A 17,987-nucleotide genomic window follows, 5' to 3' on the forward strand; every position below is an offset into this window, starting at 1 on the left:
AGTAGTGAGAAAGCTGGCTCACACCATCTGCCATCTGTTTACTTAGTTGTTCAGTCACAGTGTACATATCAAGCACTCCCACAGTTTTGAAAGCCCATGGCTTAGCTGAGAAGCACAAGCAGATCTCTGGAATCCTACCTGGGCTTGGATCCCGGACCCTGCTCTAGCAAAAGTCCTGATTCCCACCCTCTAAATATTTGAAGCCAGTGATAGACTGCATCAAACTAAAGCTGCATTAAAGCCAAGACCCAGATTAATTATAGATAAGACTGACCCAGACCCCATTCCAGTGGCCTGACAGAAGGGCCATGTCTCTTTCTTTCTTTTTTTTTTTTTAAAGATTTATTTATTTATTTATTCATGATAGACATAGAGAGAGAGAGTGAGAGGCAGAGACACACAGGCAGAGGAAGAAGCAGGCTCCATGCAGAGAGCCTGATGCGGGACTCGATCCCGGGACTCCAGGATCGGGCCCTGGGCCAAAGGCAGGCGCTAAACTGCTGAGCTACCTAGGGATCCCCCCGCCATATCTATTTCTAGAAGTGAAATATTACTTCAATCATGAATGTATTTTTATACAGAATGTTTGGGCTATGATAAAAATTACAAGACAGAAGAAAAAGCAAGAAAATGTGACCAAGTGTTAGGAGAGGAAATAGCCAGGAGAGGGAGACCCAGAGGTGATCCGGATGGTGGAATTATCAGATAGAGACTTAAAGAGAACTTTGAAAAACAGAATGCTGGAGGATCTAATGGTAAAGGTGGACAACATGCATGAGGAGATGGGGATTTTTAGCAGAGTCTCGGAACTTTACCACAGAACTAAATAGAAATACTAGAAATGAAAAATACAATATTAGAAGTGAAGATTGGGTTTACACATGGGCTTAAAGCTTCTTAAATGTCATAAGATAGGATCAATGAATGTGGAGCCTTGTCGATGGCAGTTATCCAACGTGGCAAATGAGAGCAGAGAGGAGGGGAGAGGGAGAAATGAACTCTACCTATGGGGGTGTCGCTCTAATGTATGTGAATTTGGAGTTTTAGAAAGAAAAGTGGCAGCAGACATTCTTGAGACTGTGGTCAAGAACTTCTAAAATCAACGAAAGACCTCAATTCACAGAGTTAAGAGGTCAGCAAGCCCTAAGTAGGTTGAATAACATACCACAAGAGGGATTCTATGAAAGTGGTACATCTTCCCGTGTAGGATTAACCGCCTTGAAGATTGCCCTCCTATTGTAAACTGAAAAACAGGATTAAAATATATGAAACAGCTGCTTTCAGACATTGGTGATCCTTGAGATAAATGACATGAGCACTGTAGGTGCCCCAGCACACTGCCTATAGGCACTTTCTAGATTGCAGCACAGAGTAGGGAAACCCAAAACTAGCCCAGGAGAGTTTAGAGAAGCTAAGGCAACTAGAGTTTGTGGGATTAAAAAAACTAGAGCAGTAGGTACTACACAGAAATCCAGGGGATCCCTGGGTGGCTCAGTGGTTTGGCACCTGCCTTCGGCCCAGGGTGTGATCCTGGAGTCCTGCATCAGGCTTCCTGCCTGGAGCCTGCTTCTCCTCTGTCTGTGTCTCTGCCTCTCTCTGTATCTGTGTCTCTCATGAATAAATAAATAAAATCAAAAAAAAAAAAAGAAAGAAAGAAAGAAAGAAAGAAAGAAAGAAACCCATAGAACTTGTAGATCTATAGGAGGGTCTTCTAGAATCTTTTGTTGAATACTCATCTGCATATGCAAAGTATGAAACTCCACCAAACTGGGGAAAGCCACCCTGAAATCAGCACACTGAACAATTCCAGGGGCTTGGAATAGTGTGTGTATGTACTAGGTACAGAGGAAAGACTGTTTCATACGTGAACATTGGCTGGACATCTTGAACTGGGGTTAAATTAGCCGTGGACTGAAGCCCTCTCTAAACCGACCCTAACAAAGCTCGGAAGCATGTTTGGAAAGTATCAAATGATTTGTAAGTAACTCAACTGTGTGCCAAACTAAATCCATCACTCTTTAAATGAATACAGTAAAAATCAACAGTTAAAGTGTCCAGCATCAAATAATTGAGTGGGAGAAAAATATTTCTAGCACTTTTATGTGTAAGGACTTGTATCTGGGGGATATAAAGAACTGCAAAAACCCAACAGAAAAATGAGCAAAAGAGGAACAGTCTAGTAACAAAATGAGGAAAAGACATGACTTTCCAAAGGAGGACATGCTAATGGTCAATAACCACTTGCAAAGGCATCAACATCACTTAGCAGGGAAATAAAGCAATGTAAACTCACAGTGAGATACCATTTCGCACCCTCTAGAACGACTAGCAAGGGAAAGACTAAGTATGCTTAGCAGTGGGGATAATGTGACACAACTGGTACCATACATTGCTGGTGGTTACAGAAAATGGTATAGCTACTTTGGAGCCATTTGGCAATTTCTAATGAAATCAAACACATTTCTATCCTATGATTTGTCAGTTCTACTCCTAGGTATTTAATGAAGAGAAATGAAAACATATCCACAAAATTATGAATTCAAAAGTGTTCATAGCAGGCTCATTCCTAGTAGCTAAAAATTGGAAACAATAAAATCTCTATCTACAGGAAAATGGATAAATTGTGGTGTGTTTGCAGTTCTGAGCAACTGATACACTTAGCCACACAGATGAGTCTCAAAACCACTGTGTGGAGAAACCAGGCATAAATGAACATATACTATGTGGTTTGTATGAAGTCCCTGAAAAGGCAAAACTATTATACCATGATAGAAATCAGAAGATAATTGTAGGTTGGAGAGGGAGGGAAACCGTTGAAGAAAGAATAGGAGGGAACTTCCAGAGGTCCATGCAGATGTGCCATGTCTTGTTTTGGGTGATGGTTACGTGGGTGTAGACAGTTGTCACTCATCACTGGACAGGACTCTTTTTTCTTTTTTTAATTTATGATAGTCACACAGAGAGAGAGACAGAGAGAGAGAGAGAGGCAGAGACCCAGGCAGAGGGAGAAGCAGGCTCCATGCACCGGGAGACCGACGTGGGACTTGATCCGGGGTCTCCAGGATCGCACCCTGGGCCAAAGGCAGGCGCCAAACCGCTGCGCCACCCAGGGATCCCTGGACAGGACTCTTAAGACTTACCTGTGCCATTATCAAACGTTTAATTACAAATACTTTATTTAAAAAAAGATTTTATTTATTCATGAGAGAGAGAGAGAGGCAGACACACAGGCAGAGGGAGAAGCAGGCTCCCTGTGGGGACCCCAATGCGGGACTTGATCCCAGGACCCCGGGGTCACGCCCTGGGCCACAGGCAGACACTCCATCGTGAGCCCCCCAGGCACCCCACAAATGTTTTAAATTAAGAAAATTTAAAAACTAGTAAACGGGTTTAGGGGAAGAATGTTAATGCAAGTACTCCTAGGTGCTGGGTTATACTTTAGGATATGGACGGTGAAAGAAAGTGTAAGATCAGGTCAGGTGGGTTCCTTCTGTCATCTGTAGTTTAACTTTGTTTCAACTTGCTAAGCAACAGGTTTTAAAATTTGAATATTTAATTTCTTAGAAGCTTAACATCACATTGCCCGATCATTATAGTGAAAAGTGAGAGTGAGAGTGAGAGAGAAGGGGGAAGGGGAGGAGAGAGAAAATGAGTCAGATAGGAAAGAAGGGATTATGAAAGATGTTTTTGTAAAAGCCATTTATTATTTCCTGGGCCAGGGCTCTGAGGATGCTTGGGCCTGGGCTGCAGGGCTCTAGCGAGCTCCCGTTGAGGGATGTGTGAAGACGGGAGCAGAAGGCAGTAGGGGCAGGGGTGAGCAGCACAGACCCCGACTCGCTCGCTCCAGCCTGCTCCATGACCACGGGCTGCGTGACCCGGGCCAAGGCTCCCGCGGGGGAGCGGGGATAGCAGTTAGGAACCTGTTGCCTTTCATCCAGACCATGGTGGTTGGAGCCAGAGCAGGAGCAGGTGAAGGGGGAGAAAAGTGGCCAAATTCTAAGGGAATCTTAAAGGGAGGGCTAAAAGGGTTTGAGGAGTTAGGAGATGAAGTTTGGAGAAAAAGCAATCAGTGAGGACGCCAAGTTTTTTGGCTTGAGGAACTTAGAGGCTGGAGCCTCCATTTATTGACTGTGGCTTTTTTTTTTTTTAAGATTTTATTTATTTATTCATGAGAGACACACAGAGAGAGGCAGAGACACAGGCAGAGGGAGAAGCAGGCTCCCTGTGGGGAGCCCGATGCAGTACTCGATCCCGGGACCCCGGGGTCCGCCCTGAGCAGCGGCTCCACTGTGAGCCCCCAGGCGTCCCTGAGTGTTACTTTTTACAAAGGAATGTCAGAGCCTAAGCTGCAAAATCTTTTGTCCTTTTCCCCTTGGTTTGTTGGTTTGGTTTTGTTTTTTATGTTTTTTAGGGCGTGGATGCAGATGGTAGCAAGCATGGGAGTTGGCAGGCAGACCCTGGAGTCCAGCTAATGCTTACGGGACTGTGATTACCCCCTCAGAGTTCAGTCCCTTTGCCATTAGGTGGTGTGGGGGAGGAGGAGGCAAAGTGCGATATTTTAGGATCTGACCGGAATTCCTTAGAAGGCATGAACCTTGGTCAAGTTGACATCTTGCTGAGGCATTTCCCTGGAACACTGGACCCAAAAGGTGTAATACCATTGTTGGCAGCTTTGTAAGAACTTGTCTGCAGAACTAGTCGGCCAGACGCTTTTTCCTCCTTAGTTGCCAAACACATTCATTCTCTTCTCTACCTCATTTAATTCCTATCTCTTTTGTGAGATTCTTTTTTTTTTTTTTTAATTTTTATTTATTTATGATAGTCACAGAGAGACAGAGAGAGAGGCAGAGACACAGGCAGAGGGAGAAGCAGGCTCCATGCACCGGGAGCCCGACGTGGGATTCGATCCCGGGTCTCCAGGATCGCACCCTGGGCCAAAGGCAAGCGCCAAACCACTGCGCCACCCAGGGATCCCCTCTTTTGTGAGATTCTTAAATGCATGTTGCAATGTTTAGATACTGTTCAACCTTATTTCCATTAGTATTTCATTATTTAAAACATTGTACAAGAGGGGTGCCTGGTGGCTCACTCCATTAAGCAGGGAGTCTGCTTTGCCTTTTCCCTCTGCTGCTCCTCCCGGCTCATGTGCTGCTCAAAATAAATAAATGAAAAATCTTTAAAAAAAAATGTACAGGAAAACTGAACAGGTTGTTTCCTTTCTCCCTTAAATTGTCCCTATTTTTTTTTTAAGATTTTATTTATTTATTCATGAGAGACATAGACACAGAGAGAGGCAGAGACACAGGCAGAGGGAGAAGCAGGCTCCATGCAGGGAGCCCGACGTGGGACTCAATCCCAGGACTCCTGGATCACACCCTGGGCCAGAGGCAGGCACTAAACCTCTGAGCCACCCAGGGATCCCCCTTAAATTGTCCCTATTATTATAATGTTTCTGACGAAATGTAGTAAGAGGCACACTCTTCACTAATAGAACATTTATTCCTGTATCTGTGTGGTTCTTAACTCGGTGACTATATAGTGTCTCTGCACTGGGACATTGGAAGAGTGGAGAGAGAACCCTACTGACCAGGCCACGAGGATAGCACGTTTAAAATAAGACTCTTCTGGGCAAATCCAAGTGCCTGGTCACTATCTTCTGATGGTAAAAAAGCAGGTAGATTAAGGTTCGCTTCCTGTTTAAATGCTTGGACCTCACCAGGAGAAAGGCGCATACTGGAACAGAGCGTGGGAAGGACATTCCCAGCGTACTGCACGCTCACTGCCTGTCCCACGTCAGGTGGCCGTGGCCCCAGGAAGACACTCCTCACGTGAAAACCAGAGTGTCCTAAAAGAAATCAAGGTTATGCAAGGAGATTTAAGGACTCAATTGTCTGCTCCCGGGTTTGTTTTTAGTAGCTGTTAGTTTAGCTACAAGAAAAAGTAATAGCTTTAAACTCCAATTGCTTTTGTTTTTAGGACAAATACTGTATCTTTTATCCTTTCATAGGTCACATAAAGTGTGGCACTGTTCTGTCATTTTAAATGGGAAATTCAGGTGCTAGCATTTAGTAGCTCTTGGTGATTCTTTAGAGTAGAATTCAGTGCAAATGTATATAATACGTAGGTTATTAGTAGGTTGTTAGTACTCCACTTCACTTCTTAGCACAATGATGGAAAATAACACATTGGACTGATTAAATGAGGCTAAAGCATAAAAGAGCTATTACTTTTTCGCCACCACTTGTATCAGTTACCGTGGAGAACACATTTTTTTCTTACATAGGAAGGGAAATGGTTTCTAACTTCAAGGTAAATAGTGGTAAACTGAATACTGAATTTTTATATTTTAAAATATAAAATACAGTTTTCCATATGCAATTTTCTCTAGTTTCCCTGTTATATATTGAGGAAATTTTTTATATGTGCTATGTCTTCATGATTTTTAAAAATATTCTATTTATTATTTGAGAGAGAGAGAGAGCATGAGCTGTAAGAGGGGCAGAGGGAGAAGCAGGTTCCCCACTTCCCCCCTCCCCGCACTGAGCAGGGAGCCCAATGTGGGCTCCATCCCAGGACCCGGGGATCGTTACCTGAGCCCAAGGCAGATGCTTAACCAACTAAGCCCCCAGGTGCCCTATCTTCATGATTTTTAGTGGCTATGTAGTTTGCCTTTGTATGGCTATGCCATCACTTACTTCACAGACCTCAATAGATGCACATTGTCCTCAGTTTGTTTCTTTTTTAACATTTTATACACTACTGTTACGAATATCTTTGTAGCTAAGTCAGTGAGAGTGTATATGAGGTTTTTTTCCTTTAGGTTAAACTTAGGAGTGTAATTGTAAGGGCCAAAGGGATGCAGAATTTTAAGACTTTTGACATACATTGCCATATCATCCCCCAGACAGGCTTTACAAATTTAAAACTCTTTGGGTAGAAGTCATTTCCCTGCACCCTTGTAACTTTTAAATGAATCTTTGATAGTTTGATAGGTAGAAATCTTTTCTCACTAATTTATAAATTTTTTTCAGGTTATTAGGAGTACACGTTTTCTTTGTTTTTAACCATATATTTTTTCAGTGCTATATATACCTGCTTGGCTTCTTTCCCCATTTTTTTTATTACTTTGCATGCCCATGTATGCAAATGCTTGCATACTCCTTATATATTAAGGATATTCATCCAAATGTAATTTAAAATTCACTATTTTTTTTCCCTGTTTGGACATATCTAGGGAAATGCAAATGAAACAGCAGCAAAGTAGCTCAGTCCCCTTACTAGTAAAATTATTTTTTTTGGAAGCTAACAAATTTGTGTCAAGCTGGAACTCTTAGCTATCGTTTGTAGTGTTATAAACTGTTCAGTTCCTTTCCAAACAACATGATAATACATATTAAGAGCCATAAGAATGGACATGTCTTTGACCCAATAATCTCATACCTGAAGTTTACCACCAGAAAATAATTGAAAAGTAATGTTGAATGCCCCAAACCATTTATTGCAGCAAGGGCTATAATAATGACAAGTTAGAAACAAATTAATGAATTGGAGAGTAATGGTTAACTAAATTAGAGTCATCATTAAAGTATTAAGTGAGTGTTAAAAATGATTAGGAAGATTACAGATTGACATAAAAGGGTGGCCCTATAAAACCACTGAAGCAGAATATAAAATTATTTCAATTTTATGGTTGCAACTATGTAAAAATACACATAAAAAACCAAAACCTTGGAGGAAATATAATGGGTTGGTTTTTTTGTTTGTCTTACCAAGTTGTGTGTAGAGTTTCCAAGGTTTGAAACTCACATTTATTGAGTGAGTACTGTGTGCCCATCTCACAACACTGTAAGACGGGACTGATGTTATTCTCAATTGACAGATAAACATAATTCTCACTTGACGGGTAAAGAAACTTAACTTTTTATTATGGATGTTTTCAAATATCTACAAAAGAAGCAAGAATAATAATGATGAGCCCCAGGTAATTATCACCTAGCTTCGACAATTTCAAGTTCACATTTTTAGTAAGCGGTAGAGTTGGAACCCATATCTATCCTACCCTGAAACCCATGCTTCTCATTTACAACCCTGTCTTGCCTCTTCATTTTGTCATTTAATGCTATTGAATAACTTTATGATGCTTAGTGTTTTGGGTAAAATAGACATGGAAAGGCATTATAACAGTGAGTTTTATAGGTTGGTAATAAGGCGGAGAAGGCACTCTCTTTTAACCACATATATTTTGTAATAAGCATTTTTAGTTGCAGTGTTCTGCAAGACAAAACTTGCTGATACAGTTCATCCTGTTTTTATAAATCTTTGACCCATTCATCAGACTCTGACCACTCTAAAGATAAAGGATTATGGTTGTATTGGTCTTTCTGACTGAAGTGGCCTTCTGCAGATTGAGAAATTGGCTAATTATTAACTACGGTAATGGGTATGTACTTGCAAGTTTCATCTGGTATCTTAATGAGCTTTAACCCTCTGAGTTCACTCAAAACATATCCTAGAATCGTTGCAATTTATCAATTGTCAATAACTTAACTTTGCAGTCTGTGTATTTTTGCTTTGATAAATGTTTTGTTTCCCCCTGTCCTCACCACATCCTATTTCCCTGTTCATACGCTCACAACTCCTCTGTCAGTTACAGGATTTCATAGCAGCAGCCATAGATATAAAGACCTTTAAGAAAATTCCTCTTTTTTGAATTAACAGGACCATACTTTCTTGTCCATTTTTTCATGTGTGGGTGGGAAGTTCCACACTTAAATATACACTTAGAGGTGTATATTTAGACAAGTAAAGGCATACAGAAGTAACAATTAGGGACAGATAACCTTGTGTTTTATAGAACTAATTGATTTCAGACATCTCTTGTCCTGGGAGATCTTCTCTGAACTCTGAAGATACCCTGTGTCACCCTGTGTGCTTCCCCATCTTCCTCTATCTAGAGGGCACACAGGGCTCTGAAAATTGAGGACCTATGGCCTCATGGCCTTGTAACTGTAAACTTTACTAGAATTGAGCCCAAGAACTGTGTAATCCATTTAGATCCATGGTCATTTAGTCAGATTTTGCCTTCAAGAAAGAGGATAAATAGAATATTGCTTTTTTATCTACTGTGATTGTATCAAACATAGACTAGAAGTGTGTCTGACATTAGGGAGGGTGGTTGGTTAAGTATAGATTGGTAAAGCATAATTGGATATTCAGTAGTTAAATGAATGAGATTAGTGAAAATCTGCAGGGTTGTGTGGAGTCAAAAGAAGAGATGATCTAAGAAGAAAGAAAGAAGAACCAAGGAGGTAGAAGAAAAAAAAAAAAAGGTTGAACGCACAGCATTCCAGAAATGAGGGAGAGTTTTACAGTTAGGGTAGCCCAGTACTGTGAGTACCTATTTGACAATTTGAACTTCACGTTGTCTTAACAGAGGTAAGAAATAGAAGTCTGATTGCAGGGCATTTAGGAGAAGAGGCTAAGTGAGGACACAGAAGCAGTGAGTGTCTTATATTCTCTGTAAACGTTCTGGAGATTACTTGTAGCTTGTATGTCTCTTGGGCCAGCCAGCCAAAGCTGCTTTTCTGGCTCTTGTGCTGGGGAGGTGGGGGGGAGGGGACTTGGGGGCTGTATCACACACTTTTTTTCTGATTTTATTTAAATTCAGTTTCAACATTTTTGTTACTAACTGTAGTCCAAAGAGTCTATGAAAAATGCAAATAATCGGCAGTTTTCTACTTTGGTTGGTTGCCATCACCTCCTGCCTTCTAGGGACACCCTGCATTTAATCCTGTGGCAGCTCAATATTACTATTTTATAATTGTCATTTTATTGCTCCCATTAGACTCTAAGCTCCTTAAAGCTCCTTGTTGTTATCACTGACTTCCCATTACCTAGCATAATGCCCAGCAAATAGCACTAAGTATTTGTTATGTGAATTATTAAATGAATAAACCAACAATTATCTGTCTCTTAAGCACAAAGTAATTCCAATCTGATGCTCTCACCGAATCAAAAAAGAATGCTTCAGGAAAGAGGGATTTATAAAGTGTCAAATGGCAGTAAGATCAAGATCAAAAACTGACCTTTGGATTTGGCTGTAAAAGGGCATTGGTTTTCGTAGGAAAGAGTGTGATAGCAAAATGTGGAGTAAGAGCCATATTTAAGTGAGTTGAAGAATAAACAGGAAGAACAAAGATATAAGCTTGTTTTTTTTGTTTTGTTTTTTTAAGATTTGAGATTAAAGGGAAGAAACCATTGGAGAGAAACCCAGAGATTTGAGAGAGGGATGGTCATTATCATAGTAATTTTATGCATTTGATTTAAATATAAGTACTGTCACCTGCCTGTCAGCCTGGTTTAGTCCTCTGGTGCTTGATTTGACTGCCCCTCAGACATCGGGGGTTTGGCTCTGCTGTTCGGGGGCCCCCTGGTGGCCAATCTGAAGTGACATAAGTGGCAAAATGCGGATTGACCCGCTGCGCCTGTTACGCCTTATGTGAGTTCTTCTTCTATGAGGATTAGATAGGGTGAGGTATGTCGTTACAGTACTTAGGGAGGCTTCGTCCTCTTTTATCTGTCAAAACTTGACACCTAAACTTACCACGAATTTGTTTCCATACTAGTAATTCACCATTATAAACCTTGAAAATTGCAGTCTGTCTTTGTTTTAGCTGCTTGCACATCACTAACTGCCGTCATTGTGTTCAGCTCTTGCTGTGCAAGGTTAGGTTTAGGTCCATTGTTCTACAGCTATTGGACCATCATATTCAGTTGGGGGTTGTGAAAGAAAAGCCTGAATTACCAAGCAAAAAAGATTTGGGTTATTACAAAAATAATCCATATTCATTATTCAACACAATAAAACTTTTTAAAATATAGAAAAAAATTAAAAATCATCCTTAATGACATTCTCAATGTTTTTCTTCCTAGGATTTTTTTAATATTATAAAATATATATGAACAATATAAGGAGAACCAAACATGTTCAGCACAGTTCAGGCCCTTTGTGTACTCTTTACCTATTATGTCTCCATTCCTCCCCTTAAGGGACATATATGCTATATATACATAGCATAATGTATAAACTTGTCGAATAGGAATCACTAAGTTGTACACCTGAAACTAATGTAACACTGTGTGTCAACTATGCTCAAATTATAAAAATATAAAAAATTCAATATTGATACCCAAAGTTATATATTCTTCAAATTGTTTCTTTCATTTAAAATTGTATTTGTGGTTGACTCAGTCAGTTGAGTGTCTGATTGTCGATCTCAGTTCAGGTCTTGCTCTCAGGGCCATAAGTTCAAACCCAGCATTGGGACTTGTATTTGTAAGATGTATCCGTGTTGACAAATAACTCTCAGTTACTTCTTTTTGCTGCCATATCTGTCTCTGAATATCCCATGATGAATATTCCATTCTCCTCTTTATGGACTTTTAGGTTCTAAACTTCTTTTGCTTAAAAAGTCTCCCATGATCATCCTTTTTTTCTTTTTTAAGGATTTTATTTATTTATTTATTTTTAAGATTTTATTTATTTATCTGAGAGAGCAAGAGAGAGAGAGACCAAGATAGAAGAGCACAAACAGGGAGGAGAGGGAGAATCTCAGCAGGGAGCCTGACTCAGGGCTCTATCTGAAGACCCTGGCATCGTGACCTGAGCCGCAGACACCTAACCGACTGAGCCACTTAGGTGCCCCTCTTTTTTTTTTTTTTTTTTAAACATCATGATACCTCTGTAAAGAGAGATTTTTCTCTTCCAATAGTTGGTCATCTTGAGATACTGTTTAGTAAAGAAAGACAAGATAGAGTTTCTTTCCCGTCATTCACCAGCTTTTAAAAACAATTGCTAAAAACAAAACAAAACAAAGCAAAAACAATTGCTTAGTCACTTATGTCCTCCCAAGGTGATCACTAAGTGAGTTTGTTTTAGTTATCTTTATGAACTCCTGGGTTTAAACGTATTTGGTGTGTTCCAAATGATTATAGTAATCATTCTAAATGATGCTCAGATTGTTCAATTTGGCCAGTGGGAACCTCTTTAAGCTGGCTTCTGGGTTCTTTTGACACCATCCTAGTAGTTTTTGATAGATTTCTTACTTTCTGGTATGATGTTTCTGGTTCACCTTATACATTTCTTGCTCCAGACCTGAAATCAGCCATTTCTCTAAGGAGTTCTGGTCACATACCTATCATCTGTATAACATATCAAAGTCCCAGCCTCTCAGAAGGAAAGCAGGTGTTCATCATAACATTGTTTACATAGATAGGTTAGGCAGGGTGAGCCACTCTTATCAAGGAATGGTGGGAATCCTCCTGGAATCTAAATTCCTAGATGCCAGCCCAGGCTCACCTTGCAAGCCAGCCTTTTTAAGGACAGTAGTCTGAGGCCTGCTGTGTTAACTCTTTTCTGTACAGCTGCCTATTAGACATTTTGTGGTAATGAAGAGTAAGTAGAAAGTTGGTTAAGGAGTCAGGAGTTCAGAGGAGAGGTTGTGATGGGTGATAGTCATTAGCGCAGAGAAGGTATTGAGACCCAGTGAAGTCACCTAAGGAGTGAGCTTAGAGACTCAAGGACAGGTTGTTGAGCACGAGTTCTGGAGATGAGGAGCTAGCAGAGGAGCCCGAGAGAGAGCACGTGGTGAGGCAGTACCATGTGGAATGAGAATCAAGAAGGTGTAGTATCCCTAAAGCAGATGATAGAGGGTTTAAGAAGGACGGCAAGGTCAGCAGTGTCAAATGCTGCTGATAGGCTGTGTAAGCTGAAAATGGAGAATTGACTTATCATGGCAGTGTGGAAGCTCCTGGGGACCTTGGAATATGCTATTTCAGTGGAGTGGTTGGGACCAAAGCTCCCCAAGAGTGGGTTTAAGAGAAAATGGGAGAAGGAGCTTAGACAATTTTTTCAAGGAATTTTGCTGCAGAGAGGAGCAGAATGGTTGGAGGGGCAAAGGAGCTGAGTAACAACATGAAAAAAAAACAAAAAACAAAAACCAGCATGTTTGTATGTTGATGGAATGCTCCAGTACAGAGAGAAAAATCAATCACATAGGAGAGAAGGGGAGAATTGTTGGAGCCTGAGGAAGAAAAGGGGAATAAGACCTAATACGTAAGTAAGGAAGACATGGTCTTGCAGGGAAGCATGGACAGTTCATCCATAGTGACAGGAAGGTGGGCACAGTGTATAATACGACAAGGTGGGTTGATAGGTATGTTGCTAAGAGGTTGTAAGTGGAAAGGGTAGCATGGTCACCAGCTGCACTCCAGGATCAAGGAAGAGAGGCTGGAGATTTAAAGAATGAAGAGGCATGGAAGAGTTAGCTTAGTGAGTGGACAGGGAGAGATGATTGCTGGGTATCACCTGGAGGTTAGTGGTCATGAACTTAAAATGAGACTTGTTTTCAGATGAAAGTGTATTTTTTTTTCTAGTTACTTGTAGCCATTGGGCTACTGCAGGGTAGGTGGTGATTCAACCAGTGGTTGAGTTCAGCTGGGCAGATACCTTAGCGAGGAGAGCAGTAGAATTAGTGGTGTATGGTAGAGTGATTTTAACCTTGGCCCACAGGATCTAAGCTGGTTAAGGAGGGAAGTGAAGAATGAAGCTGTAAAAATGTGGTCCCTACGATCATTTGTAGGTCCTGTATGTTGAAAGAATTGCTGGAGTAGTGCATTTAGAGGGAATAAGTAGAAAAATGGTAGAAACTAATAAGCTTAAAATTGAATTTAGGAAAGTGTGCAGTTACTGATAATGGGGAGGGTATGTGACTATAAGAATAGGTAACTGGGGTAAGGTGGAGAAATATAATCAAAGGAGGAGAGGAGGTCAAGGAGCCAAGAGGCCAGGGAATTGGAAGGATCATCCACACTGATACTGGAATCACAAGAATTATAGTCGGATAGATTATTAGATTTGGAAAGGTGACAATGAGCAAATCCTCAAGGATGATAAGAAGGACTGGAGATTACAGTTGTCATTTCTTGCCGGTTCCTCCTTTCTGTGTACTTCTAGACTCCTTGTACTTCCATATGGACTTTTTATGATTTGAAACCTTACCTTTTTACAAAGGACCCTGTACTCTGATCAAAAGCCCTTAGTTGTGCCATGGTTTTGCTTAACTCTGCTTTTTACAGACACTGTTTGTTTTGTTTAAATGCTCTCAGCCACAGTGCTTGCCTTCCCCAGCAGCTCTCTTCCCCAGCAGATGGTTGTTTCCTGTTTATAGTCTGTAGGATTTAGTACATTATTTTTAAAGTATTAGTTTACATTCACTATTTTCCTCTCCTTTTTGTTCAGGCCGAGAACTTTATCTGTCTTTTTGACCCTGCAGCACTGTGAAAAAGTTCTTAGCAAGCTCTAGGGCCAGATCTATTTCATAAATTCCTTTTGAAAGTCAGTAATAATGAAGTAAATAGTGGTACGATTCCTCATTTTTAGCTTCAGTAAATATGATGCTCACTTAGGTGTACTTATATCAGGCACCATAGTTAATGACAAAAAGTTTAAATCACAACGAATTTCTTTGATCCATGTATTACAAAATGACTACTCTTATTTTTTTTTTTATTTGTATTGCAGAGAAGATTTAAAAATACAGAAGCAGTTCCTAGTTGTGCTCACAGATTGGCGTGAGCACAGATGACACAATCACTTCTACATTTTGAAGAGAACCTCAAGTCTCAGTTTTGTATTTTCTCTCCCTTCCAGTTCAAACCTTCTATTTTGGTCTTGGGAATTGGGTTCACAGTTAAAGGAAGGAGGCCCCAAAGCTACTGAAATAATCTACAGAGTAAAGAAAACAGGAAATTTAAAGGTGACTATAGTACAATGAAACAAATGCTTTCTTTTTCCTTCTCTACTAACTTGTCCTTTACATGTTATTAAATGCCATTTGATGTTAGTGTACTTAGCTTTATTTTTTTGTCTTTTTTTTTTTTTCAGTATTTCATATAATTTATTGAAGAGAGTCTTTAGATGAGGATTTTTGGGGCTCTTTTGTTTTCTCCTTATGATTTCTTCTATTTTTATGAATTTTGTAGTTAAATGGAATACCAATATAAATAACCTTTATTATGTTTTTGATTCATAGTTTATATTACATTTGCTGTTGGCATATTATTAAGTTAATATTAATATATAAAAAATCTGAGAAAAAACTCATTTTAATTTTTTTCAGAAACTATGAGTGGAAGATCTCAGGTCCACATTTTTTGGGGTGCTCCAGTTGGTCCATTGAACATGACAGTATCACAGGAACGAACTTCTTTAATGTCTACTGAGAACCCCTGGAAAAAAATTCAGCTGTCATACAATCAACACTCTTTACATCTGAGGGATGAAACTCTTGAAGACTATCAAGTCTTAAAAGCTAATGGCCCTCCAGATCTTCCTAATGCTCATTTTTCAACAAATTCTCTGAGTGAACCTGTTCATGTGAAAGAAGACTTTATACATTGTGTTTCTGAAACACAGACCGTAAAATCCGAGAAGAGTCCCCCTTCGGGGGTGAGTGATACAACTAGCTCCGATGTGCAAATATGTGGATTTAAGGGCAAGGCTCAACATTTAACTGAAGAAGAAAAGTATCAAAAGCTTTTCAGCGAAGATAAGAAAATTACAGACGAACAGCATAAAGATCAGTCAAATACATTTGGCCAAAACTTTCAAAAAAACTTCCTTCAGTTAGATCATAAGTGTACAGCTAAACTAGATTTGGTCTCTAGTACAGAACAAATTAATGTAGGGCCAGGAGCTGTTGGGACGAAGTATGTACCAACAGAGCATCATGAGGTACAAAACCAGCGTCCAGAGTTCTCTTCCTTGGAGACAGAAGATAAGCCAAGGTCTGAAGCTGTTAGAAAGGTCACAGACCTTAAAATATCTACTGATACTGAATTTCTTAGTATAATGACTTCCAGCCAGGTTGCTTTTTTATCTCAAAGGAAGTCTAAAGGACAGAACTCTATAAATAAAGGGACTGTAAACATGGAGAGCAAACCAAAGGCAAGTCACAGGGAAATAAGAATAATTGAAGATAATTTGATTCAGCCTAATGATGACTCTGCAGGAGGATATGAAAGTGGACAAAACCAAGCACATTCCCTTGAACTCTTTAGTCCTGTTTGTCCTGAAACAAAAAGTAGTGACACTCACATGAAACCTGATAAAGGTCTTGAAGAAAATATAGGATCTCAGGAGCTTTTCAATTTTAAAGATGAACTGCCACCCAGTGATGTATGCATTGAGCCATATGGCTCAGGAATGCTGTGTTCCCAACTCAATACCTTCCACAAAAGTTCTGTTAAAAGAAGTTGGATCCCTGAAGAGAAGTTGGGCCATTCAAAAACTCTGCCCAGAGTCCTCCAACCATTCAAGAAAATTAAGTTGGTTTCCAATGCAGGAGATCCTACTGCAGCAGAGAACCAGAGAGATGGGAAGTTTAGGGGCATTACAAACACATCTTTAATAAAAAATTGTGATTCTAAAAGTCGGAAGTATAATTGTTTAGTCATGGTATTATCTCCATGCCATGTGAAAGAAATAAATATAAAATCTGGACCAAATTCTGGCTGTAAAGTGCCTTTAGCAACAATTGCGGTAACTGACCAGTCAGGAATTAAGAAGAAGGTCTCTCTGTGGAGGACTGCAGCATTTTGGGCACTTACGGTGTTTCCCGGAGATATAATTTTGCTTACAGGTAAGGTCATCACGGGATAGTGCCAGTTTGAAGCTGTAGGCTTCTCCCCCTTGCACTCTAAGCCTTTTTACCGTGTGCCTATGTGGGAGCCAGCATGATCCATCCCTATCCAGTATCCTGGTTGGTCTCCTAATTACCACTGCCCCATATCCCGTGTCCCTGCCATTTCTGGGCCTTTGCTCTAGCCTTCTTGGTTCTGTCCCTTCTTTCCACTCACCTTTGAGAAGCCTTCCCTGGCTGCTCCTCCCCTTCATTCACTGTGTCAGCACTCAGGTCATATCATCAGGCTATTTGTTTTCTTATGGTTTTGTCTACGGATGTCTTATTTTTTAAGTGTTTTCCTGAGCTATATTAGCAGTCTTAGGATGAAAGGACAGGGTTTCTACTACTTAATCCCTGATAATGCTGTACACATCACATTCTTGTTGAGGGGACCAATAGAGACTTTCTATTGTGTTTTTAATTATTAAAATAATATTTTAATAATATATATGGAAAGGGAAAACTGCTGATATTAAAGCAACCTCATAGCACCACCAGTAGAGTTTTGGAGTGTTACCTTCCAGTTATCTTCCCTCTGCTCCTTAAAATGTGTATACATACATATATAATTAGTTGGTATTTATTGGGAACTTACTTTGTGTCCAACCCTGTTTTAAACTTTACATGTATATCAGTTCATTACAATAGCTTTGTGAAGAAGGTACTGATCATTAGCCCCCATTTTTCACTTTGAGGAAACTGAGATCCGGAAAAGTAAAGCAGTAAACCCAGTTTCACACATCTAGGAACTGGCAAAGCCAGGATTTCAACCTAGACTCCAGAACCCATATTTTTACTATACAGTTGTAATCATAAATAGAACATACAGTTTTTATCCTGCTGCTTTTTCGGACCTAAGACATCTAACTTTTTTTTTTTTTTTTTTGTACATGTTCTTCATTAATTGAAAATAAATACACAGTGTATTAGAACAGAGATTCTAGTCATTTTATGGACGAGTCCCAGGCGGGAGGAAGCTGATTAAGCTCAATAACATATCTAAAGAAAGAATGTGGTAAAAAAGGGTGGGTGGGCCTTAGAAGCTTAGAAAAAGAAAACATAAGGCAGTCACTGGTGGTTCCTACCAAGTGGTTTGCTGGGGGAACAGAGGCCTTGTCTAGAACACCTTCCGTGTGTAGGTAAGATTGTCAGGGTCAGCTTCTCATAAAGAGGTGTGTGGGATTGTAGCCGACAATCACAGCGCAGTCCCCGCCCACTGACCATGTCTTATTTGTTGGAAAGTCA

At 40.1% G+C, this 17,987-nt stretch overlaps 1 protein-coding gene across 34 annotated transcripts in view; it reads left to right on the forward strand.

Annotated features, from left to right (window-relative positions):
- SHLD2 (shieldin complex subunit 2) overlaps positions 1 to 17,987 on the forward strand; it is a 77,701-nt gene that overhangs the window by 30,240 nt on the left and 29,474 nt on the right. For 26 of the 34 annotated variants that reach the window (XR_012001142.1, XR_012001141.1, XM_072756441.1 and 23 more), the window contains 2 exons: positions 14,711 to 14,816; positions 15,180 to 16,700. Coding sequence is in view for 26 of the 34 variants with exons in the window: in XM_072756441.1 (XP_072612542.1) it covers positions 15,185 to 16,700 (1,516 nt within the window). In the remaining 8 variants the exon portion in view is untranslated. Of the gene's footprint in view, positions 1 to 14,581; positions 14,817 to 15,179; positions 16,701 to 17,987 lie in introns of all 34 variants that reach the window. The other 8 variants (XM_072756445.1, XM_072756436.1, XM_072756452.1 and 5 more) reach the window with 2 other exon arrangements.

The sequence above is a fragment of the Vulpes vulpes genome, chromosome 4, assembly GCF_048418805.1.
Source record: "Vulpes vulpes isolate BD-2025 chromosome 4, VulVul3, whole genome shotgun sequence".
NCBI lineage: Eukaryota > Metazoa > Chordata > Mammalia > Carnivora > Canidae > Vulpes > Vulpes vulpes.